Source organism: Lithobates pipiens, unplaced genomic scaffold (assembly GCF_037356315.1).
Source record: "Lithobates pipiens isolate NorthernLeopardFrog02 unplaced genomic scaffold, aLitPip1_a1.2 Scaffold_16, whole genome shotgun sequence".
NCBI classification, from domain to species: Eukaryota; Metazoa; Chordata; class Amphibia; order Anura; family Ranidae; genus Lithobates; species Lithobates pipiens.
In genome coordinates this window covers 257,477,852-257,505,451 of record NW_027507748.1, presented here as the reverse complement: position 1 = coordinate 257,505,451, position 27,600 = coordinate 257,477,852, and the positions used below count along the sequence as shown (strand labels likewise).

Below are 27,600 nucleotides of genomic sequence, written 5' to 3'. Positions count from 1 at the left end.
CGTGACATACAGCAATGACACCTGCACCATGATAGAGTGATTTGACAACAGCACCGTGATAGAGAGCACTGACATCAGCAGCGTGACATAAAGCACTAACACCAGCACCGTGATATACAGCACTGACAGCAGCACCGTGATATACAGCACTGACAGCAGCACCGTGATATACAGCACTGACAGCAGCACCGTGATATACAGCACTGACAGCAGCACCATGATATACAGCACTGACAGCAGCACTGTGATATACAGCACTGACAGCAGCACCGTGATAGTGAGTACTGACATCAGCACCGTGATATACAGCACTGACACCTGCACCGTAAGCAGCCCCAGGAGGAAGTCAGCATAGCACAGGGATGGTGGGAGCCCCTCATAATGAGCATAGCACAGGGATGGTGGGAGCCCCTCATAATAAGCAGCCTCAGGAGGATGTCAGCATAGCACAGGGATGGTGGGAGCCCCTCATAATAAGCAGCCCCAGGAGGAAGTCAGCACAGCACAGGGATGGTGGGAGCCCCTCATAATGAGCATAGCACAGGGATGGTGGGAGTCCCTCATAATATGCACAGCAGAGGTACAGCCCCAGGAGGATGTCAGCACAGCACAGGGATGGTGGGAGCCCATCATAATAAGCAGCCCCAGTAGAAATATGACACCGCTCAACCTCTTAAAAGAGGAGGGTACGGGCATATAGTACGGTGTGCTTTTTTTGGACAAGGAAGTGAGCCAAATGAAAAAAGAAGGTCTCTGTGCTTGTTTAAAAAAATTGTTTATAGACATATACATGGTCTACTGGTTACATGTGTTGAATTCCTCCGAGATCCATGCCTCATTCATTTTTAGAAATGTGAGGTAGTTAACACTGTCGTGAGCTAGGCGAGTATGCTTATCGTTCACGATCCCCCCTGCTGCGCTGAACGTCCTTTCGGACAGGACACTGGATGAGGGGCAAGCCAACAGTTCGATTGCAAATTGGACAAGCTCTGGCCAGAGGTCAAGCCTGCCCACCCAGTAGTCCAGGGGTTCATCACTCCTCAGAGCATCCACATCGGCCGTTAACCCGATGTAGTCGGAACCTGGCGGTCTAGGCGTTCCCTGATGCTGGATCCGGATGACACCTGTCGATGGGTCGGCTGAAAGAATGACCTCATCTCCGAAGTCACCAACACATCTTCAAACCGGCCTCTTCTTGCAGGCGCTGTTGGATTGGTACCCGAAACTCCTTCTCTGGGAGTGGGAATTGCTCCTCTGCCAGCGGCACGCAAAGGCAGAATGCAGCATTTCTCGAAGCAAGGCCTGGAAGTGCTCCATTCTGCCAGCCCTCTGTGACGGCGGTAACATTTCCACCATTTTGTGTTTGTATCGGGGGTGTTAGTACGTTGCCAACCAGTACTGGTCCTTGACCCTTATGCTTTTTATACGGGGGTCCCTATTATAACACTGGAGCATGAAGGCCCCCATTTGCACTAAAGTGGAAGAGGTGTGGTGGCCTGGCCCCTGCTCACCATCCAGGATAATGTCGTCCTCTTCATTCTCCTCTCCCCGTCCACGCACAACAACAGGGATCCCAGAAAGGTTTAAAGCATGCTCTTCTTGCTCCTCCTCATCCGCCTCGGCACCATCCTCCTGTGACTCCTCTTCCTTTTGTTGACTTGTCTCAGGTAGAGTAGCCCCCCTGGGAATTCATCCAGCATTGCGACTTCCTCATCTTCCCGCTCCTGCTCCTCCACAGCTTGACCAATGACACGACGCAATGCACGCTCCATAAAGAAGGCATAAGGTACCATGTCACTGATGGCGCCATGGCTGCGACTGACCAGTTTGGTGATCTCCTCAAATGGGCGCAGAAGTCTGCATGCGTCGCGCATGAGCAGCCACTGGCGCGGTGAAAAAAACCCCAGCTCCCCAGAACCTGTTCTGCCGCAGAGTTCATACAGGTAGACGTTAACTGCACGTTTCTGCTGGAGCAGCCTATCAAGCATATAGAAGGTTGAGTTCCATCGCATCGGGCAATCACAAATAAGACGTCTGACCGGCAGATTGTGTCGCCGCTGAATGTCAGCAAGGCGAGCCATGGCCGTGTAAGATCTTCTGAAATGGGCCGAGATTTTCCTTGCCTGCCGCAAGATGTCCTGTACCCCAGGGTATTTGACAAGGAATCGCTGCACGACCAAGTTTAAGACGTGTGCCATGCATGGCACGTGCCTGATTTTGCCCTGTTTCAATGCGCTAGGCAGATTGGCACCGTTGTCACACACCACTTTACCAACTGTCAAATTGAGCGGTGTTAGCCACTGATCTGCCTGTGAACGCAAAGCTGAAAGGAGTGCCGGGCCAGTGTGGCTCTTGGCTTCCAGGCACAACAGACACAGCACGGCATGGCAACGTCTTACCTGGCATGTCGAATAGGTTCCGGGGAGCTTGGGCGGCGCAGTGGAAGAGACGCTAGCAGCAGAAAAGGAGGAGTCAGCCGAGGAGGAGAGGGAGGAGGATGGAGTAGGAGGAGAAGAAGAGTCGGGCCTGCATGCAATCCGTGGCGGTAAAACCAAATCTACACGGGTGCCACGGGTTACATGCTTGACGGCCGTCAGAAGGTTCACCCAGTGGGCAGTAAAAGTGATATACCTTCCCTGCCCGTGTTTGCTAGACCACGTGTCTGTGGTCAGATGTATCTTGGCACCGACACTGTGTGCCAGAGATACATTCACTTGCCGCTGAACATTGCCATTTAGCCCTGGGATGCCCTTCTCTGAGAAATACTTCCTTCCTGGGACCTTCCATTGTGGTGTTCCAATGGCCACAAATTTGCGAACGGCCTTCGAGTCCACCAGTTTATATGGCAGTAGTTGGTGGGCTATGAGTTCTGACAAGCCAGCCGTTAACCGTTGGGCAAGAGGGTTATCCGGCGTCATCATTTTTTTACGCTCGAACATTAGGCCCACGGAAGCCTGCCTTTTTGCAGAAAAACGTGAGCTTGGCGTGATGGAAGGTGGAATGGAGGACAATTGTGAGGAGAAGGAGAAGTAGAAGACGAGGCTGGACGGTGAGAGCCTGGAGTCTGGCTTTGTGTGTTCCGTTGCTCCCACTGGGCTCGGTGATGGCTGCTCATGTGCCTTCTTAAGGCGGTTGTCCCTAGGTGAGTGTTGGGTTTACCGCGACTAATGCGTTGACTGCAAAGGTTGCAGATGGCAACGCTATTGTCAGCAGCGGACACGTTAAAAAAAGCCCACACTGCGGAGCCATGTGCCGGTGTCCTGGGAGCGCCAGATGTGACCGTACATGGTCGATGACTCGCTCCTGATACATTTGCAGTCTGCTTTTTCCCTCCTGTGCAATGTAAGTTATTCCTGCTTCTCCTCCCTATCTGCTGGTCCATATCTCCCTCTGAACTCCCCTCCTCTTCCTCTCTTGTGGGCACCCACATGACATCTCTAGACACGTCATCATCGACGGCACCTTCCCCACCGCTATAAGTAGAGATCTCGGAGTAGGCAGCAACACCGGGGACCAACCTCCTCCTTGGGCTGATCTGGGTACTGTCGTCAGACTGCTGAGTAGCGGTTGTTGCTACCTCCTCTTCCTGATCCAATACCAAGAGTGGCTGCGCATCAGAAATGTCTTGATATGGATCGGAAAATAATTCCTGTGACTCAAGCGGAAGGTATGTGGTGGTGGTGGTGGTGGTGGTGGTGGTGTTGGTGGTAGTGTCTTTGGGGGTGCATATAGCAGAGAGTGAAGAAGAGGGTGCAAATCGAGAGGATGAGGAGGGTGCAGAAGAGTAAGGCTGAGTGAGCCACTCAACCAAGTCTGGTGCGTCCTTTAAAGTAATTGAACGCACCTTCTGCAACTTCCGACTTTGGCTCAAGCCTGTTTCTCCTGCCCTACCCCTACCACCCCTGCGGAAGGGCTTGCCTCTTCCTCGGCCTGTCATTTTTTAAATGACCCTGTGACAAAACTCTCAGTCCCTATACCGATGAAGGACTGCTGCAGTATAGGGCAGCGGTCAGCAGTAGTGCACCTCAACCCTATGTATTGTGGACCTATACCAGTCCTTATAGAATAGCAGACTGTACCTCACTCAACCCTATGTACTGTAGTACCCTATACCTTACCAGTCCTTATAAGGACCTTTGTAGAACAAGTAGGTTGTGTGTGACTGATTAGCAGACTGTACGTCAGTCCCTATACCGATGAAGGACTGCTGCAGTATAGAGCAGCGGTCAGCAGTAGTGCACCTCAACCCTATGTATTGTGGACCTATACCAGTCCTTATAGAATAGCAGACTGTACCTCACTCAACCCTATGTACTATAGCACCCTACACCAGGTTATTACCAGTCCTTCTAAGGACCTTTGTGGAACAAGTAGGTTGTGTGTGACTGATTAGCAGACTGTACGTCAGTCCCTATACCGATGAAGGACTGCTGCAGTATAGGGCAGCGGTCAGCAGTAGTGCACCTCAACCCTATGTATTGTGGACCTATACCAGTCCTTATAGAATAGCAGACTGTACCTCACTCAACCCTATGTACTATAGCACCCTAAACCAGATTATTACCAGTCCTTATAAGGACCTTTGTGGAACAAGTATTTTGTGAATGATTAGCAGACTGCAGCAGAAGGGCAGCAGTCAAGTATAATATTCTTTCTATATTTGGAAGAAAGAATATTATACATGTACAAGCCTATTACCATACCACTGATACCAGTCCTGAAAAGAACCTTTGTGGACCTAATATAGTAACAACTACTGATTAAACTGACCCTCACTGCCTCACACACTGCTTCCTGCCTGTCCCTATATAAACTGACAAAACAGAGGCTACTGGAACAATAACTGGAATAGCACTTTTGTGGACCTGATAGTAACCGCTAATGACTAAACTGACTGTCCCTACAGCAGACACACCGTCCTGTCCCTTTCTCTGACAAAAGACACTCAGGCTGCTGCAACAATCAGTAGCACAGCAAACCTATATCCTGAACTACGCCTAACACCTATACCAGTCCTGAAAATAACTTTTGTGTACCAAATAGCTAGCGATTTGGATCACTGCAATCTCTCCCTGCTCCACACAGCAACCTCTCCCTATAGTGACAGAAGAAAGAATGTAAAATGGCCGCCAGATCGAGTCTATTTATAAGTTAGGGGGAATGTCCAAGTGTCCATGTGCTGTAATGTCTCAATTGGCTGTCCTGTACCCCATGATGGATGTGTCATCATAGGTCAAAGTTCTTTTACACAGTAAACACGGAAGTCCGCCGGGCGAACGGCGCCAATAGTCCGGCGGACCGCGAACAGCTGAAATTTGCTGCAAAACGACCGCCGGGCAAACCGTTCGGCCATCCCTAATCACCTTATCAATTTACTGTCTCAGCCTCTTGTCCATCTCCCTCTATACAGTTGGAAATCAGAATTAAAGGACACCACCATGTAGACACATCAAAACCGAAAGCATGTTTATTTTCACTGCCATCGGTTACTATTGACTGCTCTTATGCTGTCCAGTGGGCTGAAATGTAGAGCTAACAATTTAAAACATTGTAATGAAGGGCCATGACGCTGTAATGAATGAAAATTTGGGTTTTTCAGAAATGTAAGCCGAACTAAACAGAAAAAAATTGCAAACAGGAAAGCAGATGCTATCTTTCTTCTGCAATAAAACAAACTAAAGCTTTGTACACGCTATTCATTTATTTTTTATTTTTTTCAACCAGCAGGCTTAATAAAAAAAAAAAATCCTGCATCCACTCCAGCATAGTGGATGCAAGAATCTGCCCCAGTGTGCTATGGTATTCGGACAGCAGGGACTCCTCTGCTGTCAGATACACTGATCAGCGCTGCAGCCATTGGCTGCAGAGCGCTGATCAATGCATATTTTCCAACGTGAAATGGGAAGGCTACACACATATTGAAATTTTCCTGGTCCCGGCTGAACCAAACAATTATCAATCCGTGTGTACCCAGCTTTACTTGCTTGTTTCAGATCCATTTTTAGAATATACATTGAACCGTGCATGTGCAGCTCATTGTACGGTTTTAGCATACCTCAGAATGAATGAACTCCTATGTGTACATGGGAGTTGCATAAGATGTTTTCACTGGTAAGTAAGTGATGGGAGGTAAGTTTAAAAGTTCAATTTTAAAGGGAGCCAGCCCCAATCAGCCATTTTCCACGTTCATTTCTTTTTTTTAATTAATCTTAACATTGTAAATGTAATATATTGCAGCATACTAGTCCTTAGATGTGGTGGATGCATTCATTAGTGCTTTTTTAAGGCATTTTCCCTTTATGATCACCTGGCGATTTGGCCAGTAGCAAACTTTCAGTGTTTAGGGTCTATGTGCTCTGTATGGAGGAGCAACAGAGACACCTTTGGAAGCGGTAGAGGGTGGTGTTTACAGGGCCATACACTATTAGGCTGAAAAAATCTTAACAGATTTTCCATCCATGCTATACAGCGTATATGGTTCCAATAAAGAAAAAAACATCCTAGAGGCGCTGGGACATTGATGTGAGTTCATACAAAGTGGTAAAAGGACAAAAACATTTGAAGAGCTTAGGTTAGGCTGCTCAGAACAGACAATGCTACCATCCAGTGGGTATCCCAGCAGGTTAACAGAAAAAAATATGAACAAATGGAAGGATCACCAGACAAAAGAATAAGAGTCCAAATTCACTTATTAGTTTATGCTAAAAAGTCAGTGTGTCTTGAGGCAGTGGTCATCAACCCTGTCCTCAGGGCCCACTAACAGGCCAGGTTTTATGTATTACCTTGGTGAGATACAGACTAGAATACTGCAATCACTGAGCAGCAAATGATATCACCTGTGATTTATTTCAGTTATCTTGCAAACCTGACCTGTTAGTGGGCCTTGAGGACATGGTTGATGACCACTGTCTTGAGTGACAGAAAAATCTCCCCTTGCATCAGGACTTCAAGTGACTTGTAAAGTCTTGTCTTTTTTTTTTTTTTTTTAACAAATATACTTACCTTCCCTTTTGCAGTGGATTTGCACAGAGCAGCCCAGATCTTCCTATTCTCTGGTCCCTCTTCTGCGCTCCTGGCATCTCCCTCCTGTCAAATGCCCCAACAGCAAGCAGCTTGCTATGGGGGCACCCGAGCAGACCTCCAGCTCCCTGTGTCCATTCAGACATGGAGCGGCAGTTTGGGCCTGCCCCCTCTCTTTTCTGCTTGGCTAACTGACTTTGAGTCTACTTTCCAAAAAGGGTTATTTGGGGGGTATTTGTACTTTTCTGGCATGTTAGGGTCTCAAGAAATGAGATAGGCCATCAGTACTTCAGGTGTGATTAATTTTCAGAGATTGGCACCATAGCTTGTGGACTCTAACTTTCACAAAGACCAAATATACACCAATTTGGTTTGTTTTTACCAAAGATATGTAGCAGTATAAATTTTGGCAAAAATTTATGAAAAGTTACAAAATTTTATAACGAAGAAAAATGCATTTTTTTTTACAGAATTTTCACTCTTTTTTTCTCTTATAGCGCAAAAAAAAAAAACAGCAGTGATTAAATACCACCAAAAGAAAGCTCATATAGGTATCGTGTTGCATTGACTAATTGTCATTCAAAATGTGAGAGCACCGAAAGCTGAAAATTGGTTTGGTTAGGAGGGGGGTTTAAGTGCCCAGTGGTTAAAGGCAGAGGGAAGATCTAGAGTCTAATAGACCCCACACTACCTATTGCTATAGTTGATATTTACATTCCCTGTGATAACAATAAAAGTGATAATAAAAAAAAAAGAGAAGGGGACAGTGTAGTGCACAAAGATGAACGCAAGTATCAGTCTTGTGTCATGTAAACAGTAATTGCATCATTCATGAGAGGTATCGACACAAACGTCAGATCAAATGCAGTAATTCTAGAACTGGACCTGCTCTGTAAATCTAAAGTGCTAACCTGTAAAGGCTTTTAAAAATGTATGTAGCTTGACGTCTCTGCACGGGCGTGTGCAATTTTAAAGCATGTGGTGTTTGGCATCTATTTACTTGGCCCGAGAGGGTTAAACATTGAAGTAGACCTCAATTGTTTTATTAATCATTTTTGAAAGGTAATTTGGTGTGCTTACTCTTAGCCCTTGTACACACGGTCGGAGAATCTGTCGGAATGAGTCTTATCGGACCGTGTCGTCAGATAATCCGACTGTGTGTGGTATGCATCGGGCTGATTCCATCCGAATCTCCGTCCGACCCAATTTTCCAACATGTTGGAAAGATTTCCCGACCAACTGGGCCAGACGGACCTAATCCGATCATGTGTAGAGCATTTTCATCGGACCAAGTGCCACGCATGCTCAGATCAAATTTCTACATCAAAGCTATTGGCTACTAGACTGAATGTAGTCCCATCGTAACGAAATTACGTCATCACGTTCTGAAAGATCTGATTTTTTGCCAACTTGGCCCGACCGTGTGTATGCAACAGTTTTGGACACAATCCGTCGGACTAAATCCGACGGGCAAAATCCGACGGATTTGGTTGGCAAAATCTCCGACCGTGTGTACCTGGGCTAAGTATTTTTCAGTTCGTTTATTGATTTGTGTGTGCTATTGATTTGTGCGAATCTTACTATAGCCACATGGAGCTTTAAAAATATTCATGTTGACATTTTTTAATATATATATTTTTTAATGTATATTTTTTTAATATATTGTAACTGTGAAGATATATGATTTGGGAGACTTGGATGAGTTCTTTCACATGGGCCCTTTATTGGGTTAAATGTGGTGGAGGTCATCCCTCCCTTTTAGGGTTAAACGGAGATTGTCTCTGAACCTGTAGTATATGCACATGTGTGTAGATGTAAAAAAGTTTTTAATGGACAGATCATTCACTGTTTGTGTAGTACTTTGTGTAGTATTTACAATAATTAGTATATTTTTGTATTTCCTTAGTTATAATGTTCATTTTTATATAATACACACTACCGCTGTAATGTATTGTGGTAGAGAAGCTGCACTGTGATTTGTGGGAGGAGATCTCACATTGTATAACATGGCCAGATGTGTTTTATGTGTTTATTGAATGTACTCCCCCATCAGGCTCTTGTAATGTCTGTTATCTTCGGTGCTTTGCGGTCATGAGGAAATGAGGTGTGTGCTCAGGTGCGATATCATGACCCACGTGATTAGCATAGGGGAGAATACAAAAGGGATGGTTGGTTGTCCGTGTAGCCAATCCCAGGAAGAAGTCATAGTGACGAAACATGCTGGGGGTGTGGCTACATGGAAATCAACTCCATTGATGTGAGAGCCAGAGTGCACCGCTGAGCCATTGTTTGCAGTTTGCGGTGATAATCCAGTTTTATGCTGTGATTTTTTATTCACCATGTGAGTTTAAATATTGAAGTGTGGGTGTGATTTTAAAATAATTTGGTTTAAACTGTATCACGCTATGTGGAGCACTCTTTATCTTTCACATATGGAAATATCTGGTTTGGCTGGATGATTGTTTTGTTGGTCCAGGTGTGGTTAAGAATACCTTTTAGCCAAACACAAGCATGGGAGGCAACATATGCTGGTGAGTGCGTCTCTCATAGGGAGAGGTGTCACAAGCACATCGGTGTGGTGGAAGATTTAAGGGTTTAAGAAGATTGAATCTAATTATTTTCAGTTTCATTCAACATTGATTTATGGACTTTTAATTAATATATTTTATGTCACTATCTCACTGGGTGATTCAATCACGTTATAACATCATTGCTTTACAGGCATTGTCATTTTATTGCACTAGCGCCACTAAATTATCACCTATTTTTGTTAGTAAATGGTTGTAGTTATAATTTTCAGTTAATATTCACTTACTGCTATTTCTTTTTTTACCCAAAATATGTAGAAGAAGACATATCAGCCTAAACTGAGGAAAATCTTTTTTTTCTATATATTTCTTTGGGATCTTTATTATAGCAAAAAGTAAAATATATTGCTTTTTTTTCAAAATTGCCGCTCTTTTTGTTTATAGCGCAAAAAAATAAAAACCACAGAGGTGATCAAATACCACCAAAAGAAAGCTCTATTTGCACTGGTCAGGAAGGGGGTAAATCCTTCCGGGTCTGAAGTGTTTAAACACATGTAGCTTACACTTTTTTATAGTAACTCTAATAAAAGTTAGGTTTTAACCCTGTGGTTTAGGGTTAGGTTCAAAGGTCAGACTTAGTGTATTTTAGGTAGGATTAAAAAAATAAAATAATTTAGTGTCAGTGTGCTTTAGGCAGGGTGAAAAAAAAGCTAAATGTGCATTATTGTTTGAGTCCTACTACAGGCACAACCAACAAATAAAATACACATGTGGTATTGCTGCGATCCTCAAGAGTAGGAGAATTTGTGTCGGATTATTCATTGGTCGTATGTCATGGTAATAGCAGGAAATATACAGTTGTATTTTTTAAACAAGTATTTTTTTATTTTTTTTACTATTTTGTTTTCCTTTTACATATTAATCAACTATGATACCCCAAGTATTTGTTATGATGGGTACAGTTTTAAGAACACATATCAAAGTTGCCAAACTGTGTTCAGCCATTAAGATTTGCTTTACCTTCATCATGAAGCGGTAACTTTAGCATATATGTATACTTTTGGACATTTATGGGTTAGATGGATACAAATACTTAAAAAAGGCATACCTTTTATATACAGTAGTTCAAGATATAATAGGAGGATATCAAATATGGTGGGCATTAAATAGCCTGTGAATTTGGATTTAAACTGTGGCAATTTTATCTCATAGGTAACAAAAATGTGGTTACACGGGAACATCTTGATCGCATGAAGAATGGCTGCATTGTGTGCAATATGGGACATTCTAATACAGAGATTGATGTGGTAAGCAGTATACCACCCGGGGAGAGGAGCAAGGGGGGTGGGACTTTGTATAAAGCACATGGTAGCAAGATAATTAATTGATGAAAAAGTAGGAATTTTATTAATTATAACAGTAATACATACGTAAAATGCTGGTACATACATATGGTACTGATATCGAAGTACTAATATTGAACATGGTAATAACATTGGTGTCTCATAGTAAAACAACAATAAGGGTCCTTTCACACGGGGCGGATCAGTTCTGATCCGCCCCGTGGATATCCGTTTGCTCAGCGGGGATCACTCCGCCGATCCCCGCTGAGCAGGGAGATGACAGGTCTGTCTCTGCACACTGTGCAGGGACGGACCTGTCACAGCGCCGCTCTCCCCTATGGGAGATCGGATGACGACGGACCGCAGTGCCCGTCGTCATCCGATCCGATCCGCAGACGGATGGAAAAATAGCTTTTTCCTCCGTCACACTTTTTCGGATCGGAGCGGGTCGGATGTCAGCGGACATGTCACCGCTGACATCCGACGCTCCATAGAGCTCTATGGAGCACCCGTTCAGGTCCGCCTGAAAAACTGACAGGCGGGCCTGAACGGGACGTTAGTGTGAAAGGGGCCTAACGTTCCAAACTTCACCAAAGATTTTGAGTTAGATAAAGTCGATAACAATGTAATGCCTGCAGGATCTATTGCCTCCCTAAGCCTGTGGATAAGGGTAATATGGTAAAAACTTAAAATCAGGTAGGTATTGATAGAAGCACGGCAAACGGTAGCTCTACCATTTTGCCACTAATCAGGAGTAAAGAACGTGGTGGGTCTATAATGAAATTAAAAATGTATGAATATCAAAAATAAAAAATAATAATGCCTCACCTGGGTTACTATAAGCAGCCCTTCAACTCTGCGTGCCATGCAAATTTTTACAAACAGTTTAGAGATAATATAGTTTAATGTTTGTATATCTTTTCAAATGTGTTTAAAGGGGCGCTCCAGCCATTTAAAAAAAAAAAAAAGCAGCTACAAACACTGTAGCTGCTGACTTTTAATAAGGACACTTACCTGTCCAGCAAGCCCGCGATGCCGGCCTCCCCGAGGCCGATTCGTCTATCCGATCGGCGGCCATCGCCGAAATCCTAACTAAGGGAAACGGGCAGTGGAGCCTTGTGGGCTTCACTGCCCGTTTCCTACTGCGCATGCGTGAGCCACGTGGTGCTTTGTGAATGGCCTCGTTGTTTCCTGGGACACACACATGTCCCAGACGACAACGGGGGCCGCTCGCCGAGGAAGAAGAATTGAAGAAACAGCACCGCAGAATAGCAAGAGGCAGATTAGGAAGACTGCCTAGCAACAGGGGTTTCTGGTGAGTAAAAAATAAAAAGTTTTTTTTTTAATATATTTTTTTAAGAATATTCATAGTTTCATAGTTAGTAAGGTTGAATAAAGACACCAGTCCATCCAGTTCAACCTGAGTGAGTGTCTACCCCTATCCCTGTACATTGCACACCCACATTGGTCCCTACCCTCAAGGAGCCCACAATCTAAGGTCCCCAATCATATGCTAGGGCCAATTTTGGACAGAAGCCAATTAACCTACCTGCGTGTCTTTGGAGTGTGGGAGGAAACCGGAGTACCCGGAGGAAACCCACGCAGGCACAGGGAGAACATGCAAACTCCAGGTAGGTAGTGTCGTGGTTGGGATTTGAACCAATGACCCTTTTTACTGCTAGGTGAGAGTGCTAACCACTACACCACTGTGCCGCCATCATATTAATGTTTTTTTTTTTTTTTTTTTTTTTTTAAGGGTGGCCCTCCACTTTAATTCAACTTTAGCTGTATCCTCACTTGAAGAAATGACATTTGTTTTTAAGAGATGTCTATTAATTGGTCTTAGGACATGTACAACATCATATTTCCTTATAGTTCACCAATAGCTGTCTTAGTTTTTTTTGGTTTGTTTTTTCCTGTTTAGGCCAGTCTTCACACTCCTGAACTTACATGGGAGCGTATTCGATCTCAGGTGGATCATGTAATCTGGCCAGATGGAAAGAGAATTGTACTGCTGGCTGAGGTAGGCATGCAGAGTTGTCCTGTAGATGCAAAGACCAATATTCAGTCAGTTGAATCTAAAATACAAGTAAAGGCAATATTTTCTGTAATTTTGGGATATGCCACTAATAACCATTCATGGTATGAATCATTATTCACTGCTTTCTGAATAGTCTTTTAGCCGTTTTTTTTTGTACATTTACAAAACTGAATTTTCTAGGCCTGTAGATATTAACTTGCACAATGGCTATGTGTGGGGAAGTGTCTCAAACACTTTGGCAAAATCCACCCCTTTGTCCAAGTCTTTGCATACTTCCTCATAAAAAAAAATCTAATTTGATTGACAATTTAGTATTTCGTGGATCCATGCTGTTTATTTTATAGCAAAACCTCTTAATTTTTTTTTTTTTTACATTAAACGCTCAAGTATCTTCCCAACACTAGAATTTAAAATAACCAGTCTGTAGTTATGAGGTAAGAACTTAGATCCCTTTTTGAATATAAACTCCACATTGGCCCTGCACCAGTCCAATGAAAAAGTCTGTAAATTGTCTTAGAAAAAAATGTTTTTTGAGGACACATGCATGTAAGCCACCTGGTCAATTGTAAGTCATCTGGTCTTGTTTTTTTTCACCTATATTTTGTCTAAATGTTTCTGGACCATATCGGTTTTGAGCTATTGGAGTTCTTTTTAGACTGTGTCAATGCTATCCCCATTGAGCATTTGAGCTTCCTCATTTTCCTTTGTATACACAAAGCTGTAGAAGGTATTTAATAAATTTGCCTGCTCATTAACTCAAAATTATCTTGTAATGGGCCTACATGCTCAGACCTGACCCTTTTACTATTAAAAATTTGTTCAGTTTGAAGTTTTGCAGCCTTGATTTCCTTTTTATTTTTTTTTTATTTTTTTTTACATATTCTGGTATATTGTCAGTGTAAAAAAGGACAAGACAAATTGCTTTAAAATGAGACAGTAAAAATGTAAGCTTCTGTAAGAACCAAAAAAACACATATTGCGTATGACTACTGTAGTTTTGTACCTTGGATGGTATATATAATGCCCAAAAAACTTGTACATAGGTCTTCTTCCCCCCAATGTGGCCATTATACCTGAAAAATCATTGTGGCTGGCATATTCTTTCACTTCTCTCAGGGATTTTGTCACTTGCAGTTTTTTGTCGTTTACAAGCCATTACTGGCTTGTGGAAGCATCTAATCAAACAATTTCTAATTTTTTAAAGCATCCCCCCCCCCCCCCCATAGTCACGCACAACTGCGAACATGCTCCCATATGTAAACAGTGATCACACCACACATATAAGGTATGTTACGAATATTAGAGAAAAAATTCTAGTGCCAGACCTTTGGATCTCTAAACTGCTAACCTATAAAGGCTTTAAAAGCATTGCATATGAATAATTTAATGTTGCTTTTTGTTGTTGCTATTCCATGGATGTGTGCAGTTTTAAAGCATGACGTGTGTGGTATCTATTTACTTGGCATAACATCATCTTTTATATTTCACCAAAAAAATTTGCCATTATATTGTTTGTGTGCACTAAAATTCATTAGTCAATTGTTTTAAAAAAAAATTGTAACACCCACCATTTTAGTCTCTAGATATTCTCTAGAATATACATTTATTTATAACTTAATATATAAAGTAACTTTCTACCAAAAAGCAGATTTTTACATGTATGACCGAAATTTCAGAATTGGCCCTGGGGTCATGTAGTTAATCTGCTGCTTTTCATGCTTCTGCCTCACCTTTTTGAACATGTACATGTGTGATTCCTCTTGTGTTCTTATCTCAAAAAGTGGGCTTCCTCATTGCCACCACTTTGGCCAGGGGGATTTTGGAGCTTACAGGTCTATCTCCTTCTTTTTATCCCTGTCACTGCAAAGGTTGTTGGCTCATCCTACACCTTTTTTTTTTTCCTTTTCTAGTTATTTTTTCCACGTATGCAAAGCAGCTACCTGGTTTTCAGTTCACACATTTGCTAAGTTGGCACCATTTCCAGGTGCAGGGGACTGCTAATCCATTGTAGTGTGAGGCAGTTTTTTTTATTTTTTTTATTTAAGCCAGCGATCAATTGCAGGGGAGTGGGGGGCTGTTAAACCCAGAGATGGGCTTTAATCACTTCCAGCCCAAGGCCATCATATGACATACTTGACTTTCAGTGGGAATATCTGAATGATGCCGTGATTGTAAACAAAGCCACGATCACGGCTACTAACCGAGAGATCATGATTTTATTTATTTTTTATCTCATGCTTTCCAGACTGGAGGAGAGATGCGGGGTCTTTTTGACCCTGCATCTCTCCATAAAGAGGACCTGTCACGCACCATTGCTATTACAGGGGAAGAAAGGCAAAAAAGTATAAAACAAAAAGAAATTAAGTAAAATAAACAATAAAAATGTTATTATTTTTTTTTTTTAAACACCCCTGTCCCCAGTAGCTTGTCCTCAAAAGTGAATGCACATGTAAGTCCCACCCACACGTGTAAACGCTGTTCAAACCACGCATGTGAGTTATCGCCACGTGCGGTAGAGTGTGAGCAACGATTCTAGCACTGGACCTTCACGGTAACTCTATACTGGTAACCTGTCAAAAAATGTAAATGGTTACCTATAGAGATTTTTAAGTACCGAAGTTTGGCGTGAAATTGATATTTTGATGATAGGCAACTCCTATCCTCATATTGATTTAGTGGTTCCAAATTAATAACTACTGCAGTAGGGAACAGACACAAAAGATACGCTCAGCATCTTTCCAAATAACCGTTCTCCTTTATTATGACGCATTTGAAGGCTTTTATACACATGATTACGTAGGTATCACATTAATATTACAATTGTACGTTTATGGTAACAAGGGGTGTTACATAGGCAGGCTAATTCTAATCAGGACTTGAAAGAATGAAAAACATGTACTGAAAACATTGTTAGTGCCGTGTGCACAGTGAGGGCATCGTGCAATACATATAAAATAGAATACAATTATATATAGAACCTACAAATTTCCATTACAGTCTCCTCTCTTTTGATCACTAACCATACCTGCTATCACCTTTAACCTGGAACCTCCATATGCTTAGGTGGAGGTAGTCCTGGCCAAAGAGGCCAAAGAGGCAAAAACTCCATTGTGGAGAAAATAATAGCTGAGCAGCTTTTTTCATTACAAAATGACTTTTCATTGTGAAAAACAAAGACATATTTACAGAGTACTGGCTTTACACTCCTGTGGCCAGAATGGCCTTCTAGCTTAATTGTTGGTATGCTGACTTATCAGCACATGTAAACATAGACAGTTCTACATAAAATGGAAGAGGTACAAAAGACAAATATGACTTCAACATGGCTAAACTACTTTTCAAATATATGTATCCCTTACAATTAAAGTAATTGAATCAAAAAGTATCCTAGAGTGTTATCACAAGAGGGAAACAAATCAAACACAGAGATTTCTTTCATTTAGTCATTTTTGCAGTGTCTGGTGTGGATCCAGGTGACTTTTCTTTCAAGTTTCGCAAAACTGTACATGGAATAGATGCTGTATTGAGTCTCCAAACATTTCCTTATATATAAATGTCTCTTAACAATCCACAAGTCAACTGGCTTAAGTTTTAGATCCTTCCAAACTTTTAGGATCTGGAATTGGGGAGAAAACACATAAATGAGTTTGTCAAAAACCTTAAAAAATCAGCAACATTCTCTGTGAGATCCGAATGGAGGACTTCAGCTGCTGAGACAAAATCATAAGCAAGTGAATAACACACTCCCAAACCAAATCCCATAGGGAAAGAGTCCAACATCCCCCTACGGGCTTGATAAAATATAATAAAACATTCAGGCAAAAGTTGTCTAGTTTCTTACTCTACTTTGTCCGCTACATTGTAGACAGCAGGGGGTGTAAAAAATAAAACCTCAAAACTTCTAATAAGGACTCTCCTATAAAAATGATTTCCTCTGTTACTCTGTAGATTCTGCACTCTGTACTTACAAACTACTTCTGATAACACTTTTTTTTACTGTGGCCTTTGCAGTAGCATTTGCCACTGGACATCCAGAAAACATGTCCATACAAACAAAATACATACTCGTAAGATCCTGACTTGGGCATCTGGATATATCTTTTTGTTATCTCTGGAAGGGATGTTCAGCTTTTGGTAACACCTTTGGTAACAGGTAAAGTGGTATGTTATAAAAACAACTGTGGAGAACCCTGGCTCTATCCCACGCTCATTTACTAAGGCAGCCAGAACTGCTTGTGACTGATGACACAGTCCACGTGTCAAGCTGAAGGGAAAAGAGTGTCTGGCAAACATAAATGATCACCTTTTCCAAAGTCCTGTTTCGTAAGAAGTTGCCCTCTGCGGACCACTTGTGCTTCTCGTTCTGGGGTCCTTAAAGTTGAATTATTAATCCCAGCTATACTGGGCCAGAACTCGGGTGGAATCTGTGAGTTGCACAGACCCAGCAAATGTCCGGGGCTGTAAATTCAGCATCCTTAGAGTTGCCTGGTCTGCTTCCATATGTGAGTTTTACTGTTAGTATGTCTACCTCAGCAAGAACCTGGAAGGCTGAAAACAGCCAATCAAATTAACTTGGCATGCTTGATTGGTTTACCCGCCAAAGTAAAAACAAACTTCTGGCCCTTCAAATGGAACCAAAAGCTCTCTATATCTTGACTATCTATATAAATATATACTCTTTTTATAGCTCACAGGCTTTTCTAAAACATGGAGCTCTGCTTCTTGAGCTGGGGAAAAAGGATCCAATGACTCTGAATACAGGGAATCCTTCTGGGTGATAAACTTCATCCTCGGTATAAAACCAGGAATAACACTACAAAAAAGTAAATACTCGGGTCTTCAGGGAGTGTGTCCTGCACTGGGCTCACAACAGCTGATTCCCACGTCATCAATTTAACACATGTGCTTTTTCTTTGTCTCCAGCCTCCTCCAATAGAGGCAATAAAATAAGGTGGCTGGATTCAAATATACACATTTTTCATTGTTAGATTTGTACATAAACACACAAAACAAATTCATATTTTGAACCTTTCATTAGACAAACACGTAGCTATACATTTGCTGTGCAGAATGTCGACCTATTAAAAATTAAATATTGAACCAAAATAATATCTGTAACTTTGTCTAATAGCAACTTGGCATAAAGCTACAGCTCTGATACATCGGAGTGAACCCTTCATTACTAGGTCCAGCTTGCATAAATATAACAATGGCTTGTTTTCTATCATGCTATTTGTGTAAGAACACCAGTTTCATGTTTCAAAAAGACAACATTTTCCTGGCAATGTTATAATAAATGATAAGAATACCCTGCAGTCATGCAGAGATGTCCATAAATCCAAAATATTCTTCTACTTATACCCACTGCACTTACAAGGAAAAGGGGCACACCATTTCACAATCCACACATTCTGCTTTGGATTTCAAAAATAAAAATACATAAAAACAAAAGGACCAACAATATGTATGAAGGACCAGAAAGCACTTGGCCATTCTTATATATAAACCAACTGGCTGCAGGCAGCAGCTATCCTAACAGGATGTGTGGACTTGATGTGATGGGTCTGTTATATTTACATATTATTACTCTCACATCATGGACCGCACATTAAGTTATTATCAGACTTTAAGATTTAATTTCTATAGAAAAACTTCCTTATGTATCCCACCCATCTTGGCTTTGTTAAACACTATTGCAGCTGTATTCAAATTAACAACCTCATCTTAATCTTTTTTTCCTTCCACTCAATAAATGTAAAATTACAAAATTGTTATCTTAATCTAAACTAACTCCATTTTTACCAATTTCCCCATTAACCTTGATTTCATTTCCAACCAAAGGTTGTCTAAACCAGTTTCAATATATCTATATTTATTAATAAAATTGTTAAACTCATATTAGAAATTAATACTCATATGATAATTTCAATATCACACACTAATATATATGCACAGATAAATGTCCTTAAAGGGGGACATATTACTTAATTTTACTTAATTTCTCTCTTTTTTATTTTATTTAATGCACTGTTTCCACTATCACAGGATATTAAATTTGTGTAAGACACGGTTAATTTGTAACCTTCATTTTACCATGTTTGGAAAACAGATTCAAAAATAATTGTGATCACATTGTTTATCATTAGATTCGTTAACCGGGCACATTTTGTTATAAATGTTTTGTCTAAAAAACTGAAATTGGCATGGTGTCCTTCCAGCTTATCACCAACCTCTCATGCCAGCCACATTCTTTCAGGAGAGCACAAAGGAGGGGGGTCACATCTGCGTACATGACACAAGCGATAGAACTAAAGGTTCCAGCATTCACAAACATACTCAAATATATCTCTAAAATCGCTTACATTATTCCCATTTGTACACAACACATGCCTATCATTCTCTCACTTTCTTTTAACGCTTTTTTAATACTTCCTTGCTTAAATTTCTGCTTTCTTTATTTTGTTCTGATATCCTTTGCATCCAATGTATTGTAATACCATACTTCACATACTGTACCTTCTATGATCAGACGGGCAGCCATAGTGCTCATCCCATCTTCCCTCTCTGACAACATATAAAGCATTCTGTTTTAACTCTCATTACTGTTTCTTGACTTTACTAGTTGTAGTGCCTGACCCCAAATTCATCCCACAACTTAACATCAAAAAGTCCCTTTCTGTCTAGTGTTAATGTCACTCTTGATCCATCCTGCTCACATAAATAGCCGTTTCTCTAGCTGTATACTCTGCATGATTCTTTGTCCCTGTGGACTTTGGTGGTAACCCAGTTACCCTTTGTGGATCCCTGTCCACTTTAACCATTAATCTAGGGGCTCAGTATAGGCGGAACCGCACCTTCGGTTCATATATAGCGCTCCTCTTGCGCTGGGCCTCTTACCCATCATTCCCTTACTTAATTTAATGCCCATAATGACTGGCCAGTCTTCTCTACGTGTGCCTATACCCTTTTGCCTCTAAACTACTTTATCTAGCAGATGTACTACATATACCTGTGAACAGCACTATTCTTCCCTTTCTCTATAACACTCCGATGGACAGTAGACAGTGACAACATAACATATAACCACTAATCAATACAGTTCGATTAAGGGGAGTAAAATAGGTACCCTTTGTCCTGAAAATACCATACCGATCAAGGAAGTCTGATAACTCAAATGTAAGCAAAAGGCTTACCTCAGCCGGCTGATTTTCAGAAATTCCCGGATCGTCTCAAGCTCCTCGTTTCGGATACTCAGGGTCACCTGATAACCCCTGCTGGGCTGGCTTCGCCACCTGAAGTGGATATTTTGATGATAGGCAACTCCTATCCACATATTGATTAGTGGTTCCAAATTAATAACTACTGCAGTAGGGAACAGACACTAAAGATACGCTCAGCATCTTTCCAAATAACCGTTCTCCTTTATTATGACGCATTTGAAGGCTTTTATACACATGATTACGTAGGTATCACATTAATATTACAATTGTACGTTTATGGTAACAAGGGGTGTTACATAGGCAGGCTAATTCTAATCAGAATGCAAAACATGTACTGAAAACATTGTTAGTGCCGTGTGCACAGTGAGGGCATCGTGCAATACATATAAAATAGAATACAATTATATATAGAACCTACAAATTTCCATTACAGGCGCCATTCCATGAGTGTATGCAATTTTAAAGCATGACATGTTGGCTATCTATTAACATCATATTTTACATTGTACACAAAAATTGGGCTAACTTTGCTGTTTTGTTATTTTTTTTTATTCATACAATGTTTTTTTTCAAAAAAAAAAACACATTTTAAAAATTGTTGCACAAATGAGATAAAAAGTTGCAACAACTGCCATTTTATTCCTTATGGTGTCTGCTAAAAACACATAGATAATGTTAGGGGGTTCTGAGTAATTTTCTAGCAAAAAAAATGATTTTTACATGTAGGAGAGGAATGCCAAAATAGGCACGGTATGGAAGTGTGCCCAAAGTGGTAGTCACGGCGCTCACCTACTATTAGTTGCACATAATGCAGGCTCACCTGCTATTCATTTACACTTTGTTTAAAAATATGTAAAGGTGTAACTGAAAAAGTGCCTACGTGACAATATCTCATAAGATGTCTCACATAAAATGATATACAAACATGAAAAAAATGAAAAAAAACAAATATTATATGAGAAGCATCAAGTGGGTATGATAGATGTGTAATCCCTAGCCATATGCATAGAAAAAAATTATGAAAAAAATTGTGAAAAAAACCTACTTCACATAAAAACATTAAATTCACTTAATGCGATTTACCAGAAGTGCAAAAATGCTAAAGTGCTAAACATGCAAGAAAGTGCCTTATTGACAAAAAAATGACAAAAGCCACTGCAAAAAAGTGCTGCGTGCTGCTTAAAGTGCCATAATATATAAATTATAAATTTTCTGTCCTCATGCGATTGTAAAGTCGCTAAATTATAACGTGCAATTTTTAAGTCCAACGGCAAAAGGACAAGAAGGACAAAAAGACAGTACAGCTCCAATAAAAGTTATTCTCTAGAAAAGGTGACTGTGTGCTTTGATTTTCAGTGGATTCCTGGATTGCGACCGGTGCGATTTTTCATGTGAAAAGACAATAATCCGCACTCACCGGCTCCCCTCCCCTTAAGGGGTTAATACGCCTCCACAGTGTGAGCCCCTGTGTCGCTGTGCAGAGCTGATCCAGTTAAAATCCAGTAGTAATCCAAAGATTTTCAACTCCTTCTCCACATTAGAGGTTTAAAATGTCATGTCAATAGATGTGGGTGTCAGCATATTTTGAATTCACCGATGCTGCCGCCGCTATACAAGAGTGTGTTCACCTTAGGCCACGCCCTACGCGTTTCGTCATCGGACGTCGTCTGAAGCGGTCATCTTGGTGCTCCACTCTCTTTATATAGGGTGTATTATCAATACGGCGCATGCGCTAACGCATCCGCGCCATTTTTCTTACTGGAATATGGGAACTTGTAAAGCCCAATACGTAAATGCCTCTCTGGCGCCTGCGCAAGCCACCAGCTGCGCTGCCCGTACTTAAGGCAGGAGGAGGACAAACAAAAGCAGAGACAAAAGTCACAGACACCTGATATGTCATGAATGTAAGGGGCCGTTCAGTATTCATTGGGCAGCGATGTTGAATGCAAAATACACTTCCACACGTAATACAGCTAAAATAAGGCAATTACAATTGAGTCACATTAATGGTTTAAAACGTTTTTTGAGCATAATAGTAAAGTGTACAAAAAATAAAAGATGGAAATAAGAAATAGAGTATGGTTACAAATGATGATAGTAATAGTGAAAAATAAATTATAAAAATATGAAAATAATAAACATGAGAAGTAACACTGGTAAAAATGAAGGTAAAAATGAATAAAAGATAAATAATAAAAAATAATGTGTAAAATGTAAAAAAATAAATAAATGCGTAACTTCTCACAGCAAATATATACCAGGAAGAACATCATAATGGGCAAAAAGTATTATATATTAGAAAGAAATATCCTTTGAATGGAAATTGCTCATGGTACTTAAGGGGGGAGGAGGGAGATCAAAGAAACAAAGAATGTGTAAATGTTACTGTATGGACTAGACAATGGCAATATGAGGAGGGAGGAGAAATCAAAGATTGCGTAAATGTTGTTATATGGGCTAAAATAAGGCCATAAGTATAGGGATTGCAGAATTAATTATACTAAAATAAAAAATATAAATAAAAATATATAAAAATGACAAAGTAAAAAATAAATATTAATATGTAAAAAATCACTATCTCAATATTGGTGTACATAATCCTAATAATTTTTTGGTAATCCAAAATAAATTTGATAATATATAGACGAACCCTTATTAAATACGTCTATATATTTATGCCCAATATATTTAAGAAAATATAAATATGAATATAAATAAAAACAATTTTAATGAGAAAAAGACAAATTTGAATAAAAAAGAAAATGGGTGTGTAAAACTATGTTGTGAAAGAAAACATTGTTATATAATTACTAATTTCTTTATATTTGGTACACTACATCCGACGTGGTTGAATGTATTACCTTCGATCTTAGAGAAAAATATACCGCATTTGGCCTAATGTAATGTGAATTTGGACGGAGAAAAAAGGTCAAAAATAATAAGGAAGAGGTTAATAAATGGACTAAAAATTGGTTAGGAAACAATTGAGGTCCAAATCTATATTTAGGCCTAAGGGTTGTAAAGTGTCCAAAAGGAATATCCATTTAGTCTCATTTTTTGAGACTTTTATCCTTCTATCTTCTCCTCTCCAATGTCCTTTGATTTTATCAATACCATAGAAAGTCATGAGATTAGGATCTCGATTATGGTAATCTCTGAAGTGTCTAGAGACACTATGATTCTGAAATCCTTTCTTGATGTTTTTAATGTGTTCTCTGATTCTTATATACAACTGTCGTGTGGTCCTACCAACATATTGTTTACGGCACGGACACTCAATCACGTAAGTGACATGAGTGCTGTTCCATGTGATGAGTTCATTAATTTTATATTCTCTCCCATTTGAGGAAGATGCAAACTGAGTCAATTTCTTCGGGATAATGTTTGAGCTGCTTTTGCAAGGGAGGCATCTCCCACATTTGAAAAAAAACCTTTTAGGTTTTCAAAGATTTTTATATTTTTGGGAGGATCAATAGTGTTCTTAGCTATCAAATTTCTCAGTGTGGGGGCTCTTCTGTATATAAAAACTGGCTTCCTTGGCAGTAAGGTTTTTAGTGTATCATCAGTGTGTAAAATAGGCCAATGTTTTTTAAAAAATCTCTTCAAGTCTTTTATATTGTCGATTGTAACCAGTCAAAAATGCTGTTTCCATCTTTTTGTTATTCCTGTTAGTTCTTCGATTTATTTTGGGCACTCCATCAATTAGCTTTTCTCTATTCATTAGGCTTACTTTTCTTTTCAAATCACATAACTCTTTTTTCTTATAACCTTTAGAGACGAATCGGTCTATGACTTGGTTAGCCTGTTCTTCGTAGTCCATCCGGTTGCTACAGTTCCTATATACTCGCATTAGCTGGCCCTTAGGAATGTTGTTTAACCATTTAGGGTGGTGACAGCTGGTGATGGGAATATACCCATTTCGGTCAGTAGCCTTAAAAAACGTCCTCGTACCCAACTGGCCATTATCCTTAAAAATCTGTAGGTCCAGATAATTTATGCTATGGGTATTCCAGCTTCCTGAGAAGGAAATTCCATATGCGTTCTGGCTAATCTCGTCAAAAAAGTTGTTTAATAATTCTTCAGAACCACTCCATACGATAATAATATCGTCTATGTTCCTACGGTACATCTTTAGATGTTGTCTTGGTACGCTATAGATCTGCTCCTCTTCCCATCTGTTGAGGAAAAGGTTAGCTACACTGGGAGCGTACTTCGCTCCCATAGCTACTCATTTTGTTTGCGTGTAATACGTGCCCTGGTACCAAAAGTAGTTATGTGACATTGCCAATTGTGGTCCTTCCACTATAAAGCTGATCTGCTCTTGCTTGAGATCCGTTAATGTTTGTAATGCCCAATCTGTACTGCTCAATGCATGTTCCTGTTTGATATTGGTATACAGCGAATTGACGTCAATTGTAACAAGAATATCTTCCTCTTTTACATCCATACTTTTTAATTCTGTAAGTAACTGTTGACTGTCTTTTAAGTATGATTTACCTTTTGTCACTAGAGGTTGTAAATAGCCATCTAAATATTCCCCTAATCTCGAGAACAAGGACCCAATCCCACTGATTATTGGTCTGCCTGGGGGGTTTGTTTCATTTTTATGTACCTTGGGTAGATAGTAGATCACAGGTGTTTTGGCTGCTTTCAGAGTTAGATATTTTGCTTCTTTTTTGTTAAGTATTCCTTTGCTTTCTCCCTTCTTAACTAATTTCTTAAGTCGTTTTTCATATTCTATTTTAGGATTGTTTTTTAATTTTTTGTACGTATCTTTCTCCGCCAGTAGTTTTTCCATTTCTCTTTTGTAATCTTCCTTATTTAATATTACTAAGCCTCCTCCCTTGTCCGCCGAACGTATTACTATGTTCTTTTTCTTCTCCAGTTGTTTAATAGTATTCCATAGATCCCTTCGTTTTGTTCTATGAATCTTCATTTCTTTTAGGTCCTTTTCTACCAATTTCTTAAAGACTGTGATGCTGTCATTTTGCTGTCCATTAGGATTAAAGGTGGAATTATTTTTAAGATTGGAGTGTTTGTAAACACTGTTATGACCCGTGTTTGCATAAACATTGTTCCCAAACTGCCCATGTTTTCGTTCTTTCTTAGCAAAAATGTTTTTGATATTTAACTTTCTGATAAATTTCTGTAGATCTATGTAGGCCTCAAATGTATCAAGTTGTTTATCTGGAGCATATGTGAGACCCAAATCTAAAACTTTAAGTTCTTCTTCATCAAAGGTAGCCGTACTTAGATTGTATATTCCCTGTCCTATTGTTCCCTTCTTCTTTTCCTTGTTTGCTCCCCTTTTTCCTCTCCTTCGTTTCTTTGTTCCCTTCTCGGGGTTCGGTGCGTATATTCTCTTCTCTCTTCCCATCCACGTTCTGGATAATCCCCAAAGTTCCCTCTCATGCCCCCCTGTTGGGTCCATCTGGGATTCCACCCCCCCTTCTGCCCCGGGTGTCCCCGATACTGGTTCCTTGCTGGATGGCGAAAAGGTCTTCTTCCAAATGGGGGCCCATATGGGGTGGTCCAACGTCTTGGGCCAGGGGGTCTGAGCCCTTGTTCTCTGTGAAAAAACTGATTGTTTCTTCCTTGATATTGTTCCCTATATGGTGTATGGGGTTGATACTCCCTCAATGGGGAGTACCTATTGTGATGTCTCGGTATGTGCGGTGTATATGGAACCTCGTAATGGTCCCTATTGCCATATTGGGTTTGCTGTTGTCCTCTTGCTGGGTCATTGTCGGCTCTTCTGTGACTTGGTGTGTGGTATTCCTGTCTATCTCTCTGAGATCTAGTTTGTGTTTGGGAAAGTTTGTTGCCATCCCACATTATCCTCTACTTGTGAATTTTCACTGGATTCCTCAATCATTGATATATCATTTTCATCTTCGTTATAAATACTGTCCGTTTGCCATTTGTATACCTGATGATTTTTATAATCCAATACATCACGTTTGAACTTTTTTTGTTTTTTCTGCTGTATTTCTTTGTCATACTTCTGTACTGCTTCTTGTAGAGTCCTCTCTTTATCTTTGTATTCAGCCGTTTCCTTGAAAGGAACTAGTTCATCCCTAATAGTCAGTATTTCTGCCTCAATGTTTTTAAGTTTAAATCTCCGTCTAGTAACTATCTTCTGTAGTAATTCTGTCTCGCTTTGGTTAAAAAATGTATACCAATCTTCCATTAAGTTTTTGTCGTTTACTGCATCGTTGGGGGAAATGTCCCACCTCAGTCTCCTGGGTGTAATTTTTTCGGAGATAAACTCTCAGTTGTTTTTCAAGGCAATGTTTGAGATGTTTAAAAAGACTATCAAGATCCTGTTTGATAACAACATGTTCTTGGTTAAAAACCTCCACTAAATTAATATTTCTGTTATTAATATATTTGAAAATGTCCATTGCCACAACCTATGTTGTGGTGTTAATCACCACACTTAATGATAAGAGAAAAAAGGGGTAGGTGCGCTATGGACCCTAAATGTGAAATAAAATTAAAATACTATATATAAACAACACAAACACGGTATGGAAGTGGTTAGACAAACCATTTTTTGTAACTCTTGCTAAGTTTCTTAGCTGGAGATTCTATCAGGAACAACACCTACTGTTTTGTGCTGGCAATGTTAAGTAATTAGCAGCAGCATTGCCTATCTTTTGTGTGCACTCCCTCAGTTGGCTATTGGGCTACCTATCAGATAGGCAACCCAACGGCCAACTAAAGTAGTGTGTGCGACAGGCTGAAAATGCTGCTACTAATTGGGAGGCAGTAGCTTAAAGTTGTTATTCTACAAAGAAAGTGCTTTTAGTAACTTAATATGCAGGTAAAGATTTTGCAACAGATTCACCAAATAAGTTTATGAAAGTTATATGCAGTTAGGTCCATATATATTTGGATACAAGGTATTTATCAAAACATATTCAAACTATAGTTGTATATTGGATATGGGCTGAAAGTGCACACTCTCAGGTTTAATATGAAGGTATGCACATCCAAATCTGATTCTAAGTGGGTATTTGTAATCTATTGCTGTGAACCTACATCATGCCTTCAAAGGTGCTGTCCATGCAATTGAAACAGACCATTGTAAGGCTTCAAAAAAAGAAACAAATCCATCACAGAAATAGCAGCAACATTAGGAGTGGCCAAATCAACAGTTAGATACATTCTGAGGAAAGAAGAATGCACTGGTGAGCTCAGAAACATAAAAAAGGCCTGAACGTTCAGGGAAGACAACAGTGGTGGATGATCTCCGTAAGGAAAAACCCATTCACAACATCCAAACAAGTGAAGGACACTCTCCAGGAGGTGGGCGTATCATTGTCAAAGTCTACAATCAAGAGAAGACTTCACGAGAGCAAATACAGAGGGTTCAAGCCTAAAGAAGAAGCCAGATTATACTTGGCCAAAAAGCGTCTAAAAAACCAGACCAGTTCTGTAAAAGC

The 27,600-nt window shown here is 40.3% G+C and overlaps 1 protein-coding gene across 1 annotated transcript in view; it reads left to right on the top strand.

The window, feature by feature from the left end:
* LOC143984135 (S-adenosylhomocysteine hydrolase-like protein 1) overlaps positions 1-27,600 on the top strand; it is a 521,010-nt gene that overhangs the window by 278,257 nt on the left and 215,153 nt on the right. The window contains exons 9-10 of the mRNA XM_077484446.1: positions 10,761-10,855; positions 12,816-12,914. Of these exons, the coding sequence (XP_077340572.1) occupies positions 10,761-10,855; positions 12,816-12,914 (194 nt within the window). The remainder of the gene's footprint in view (positions 1-10,760; positions 10,856-12,815; positions 12,915-27,600) is intronic.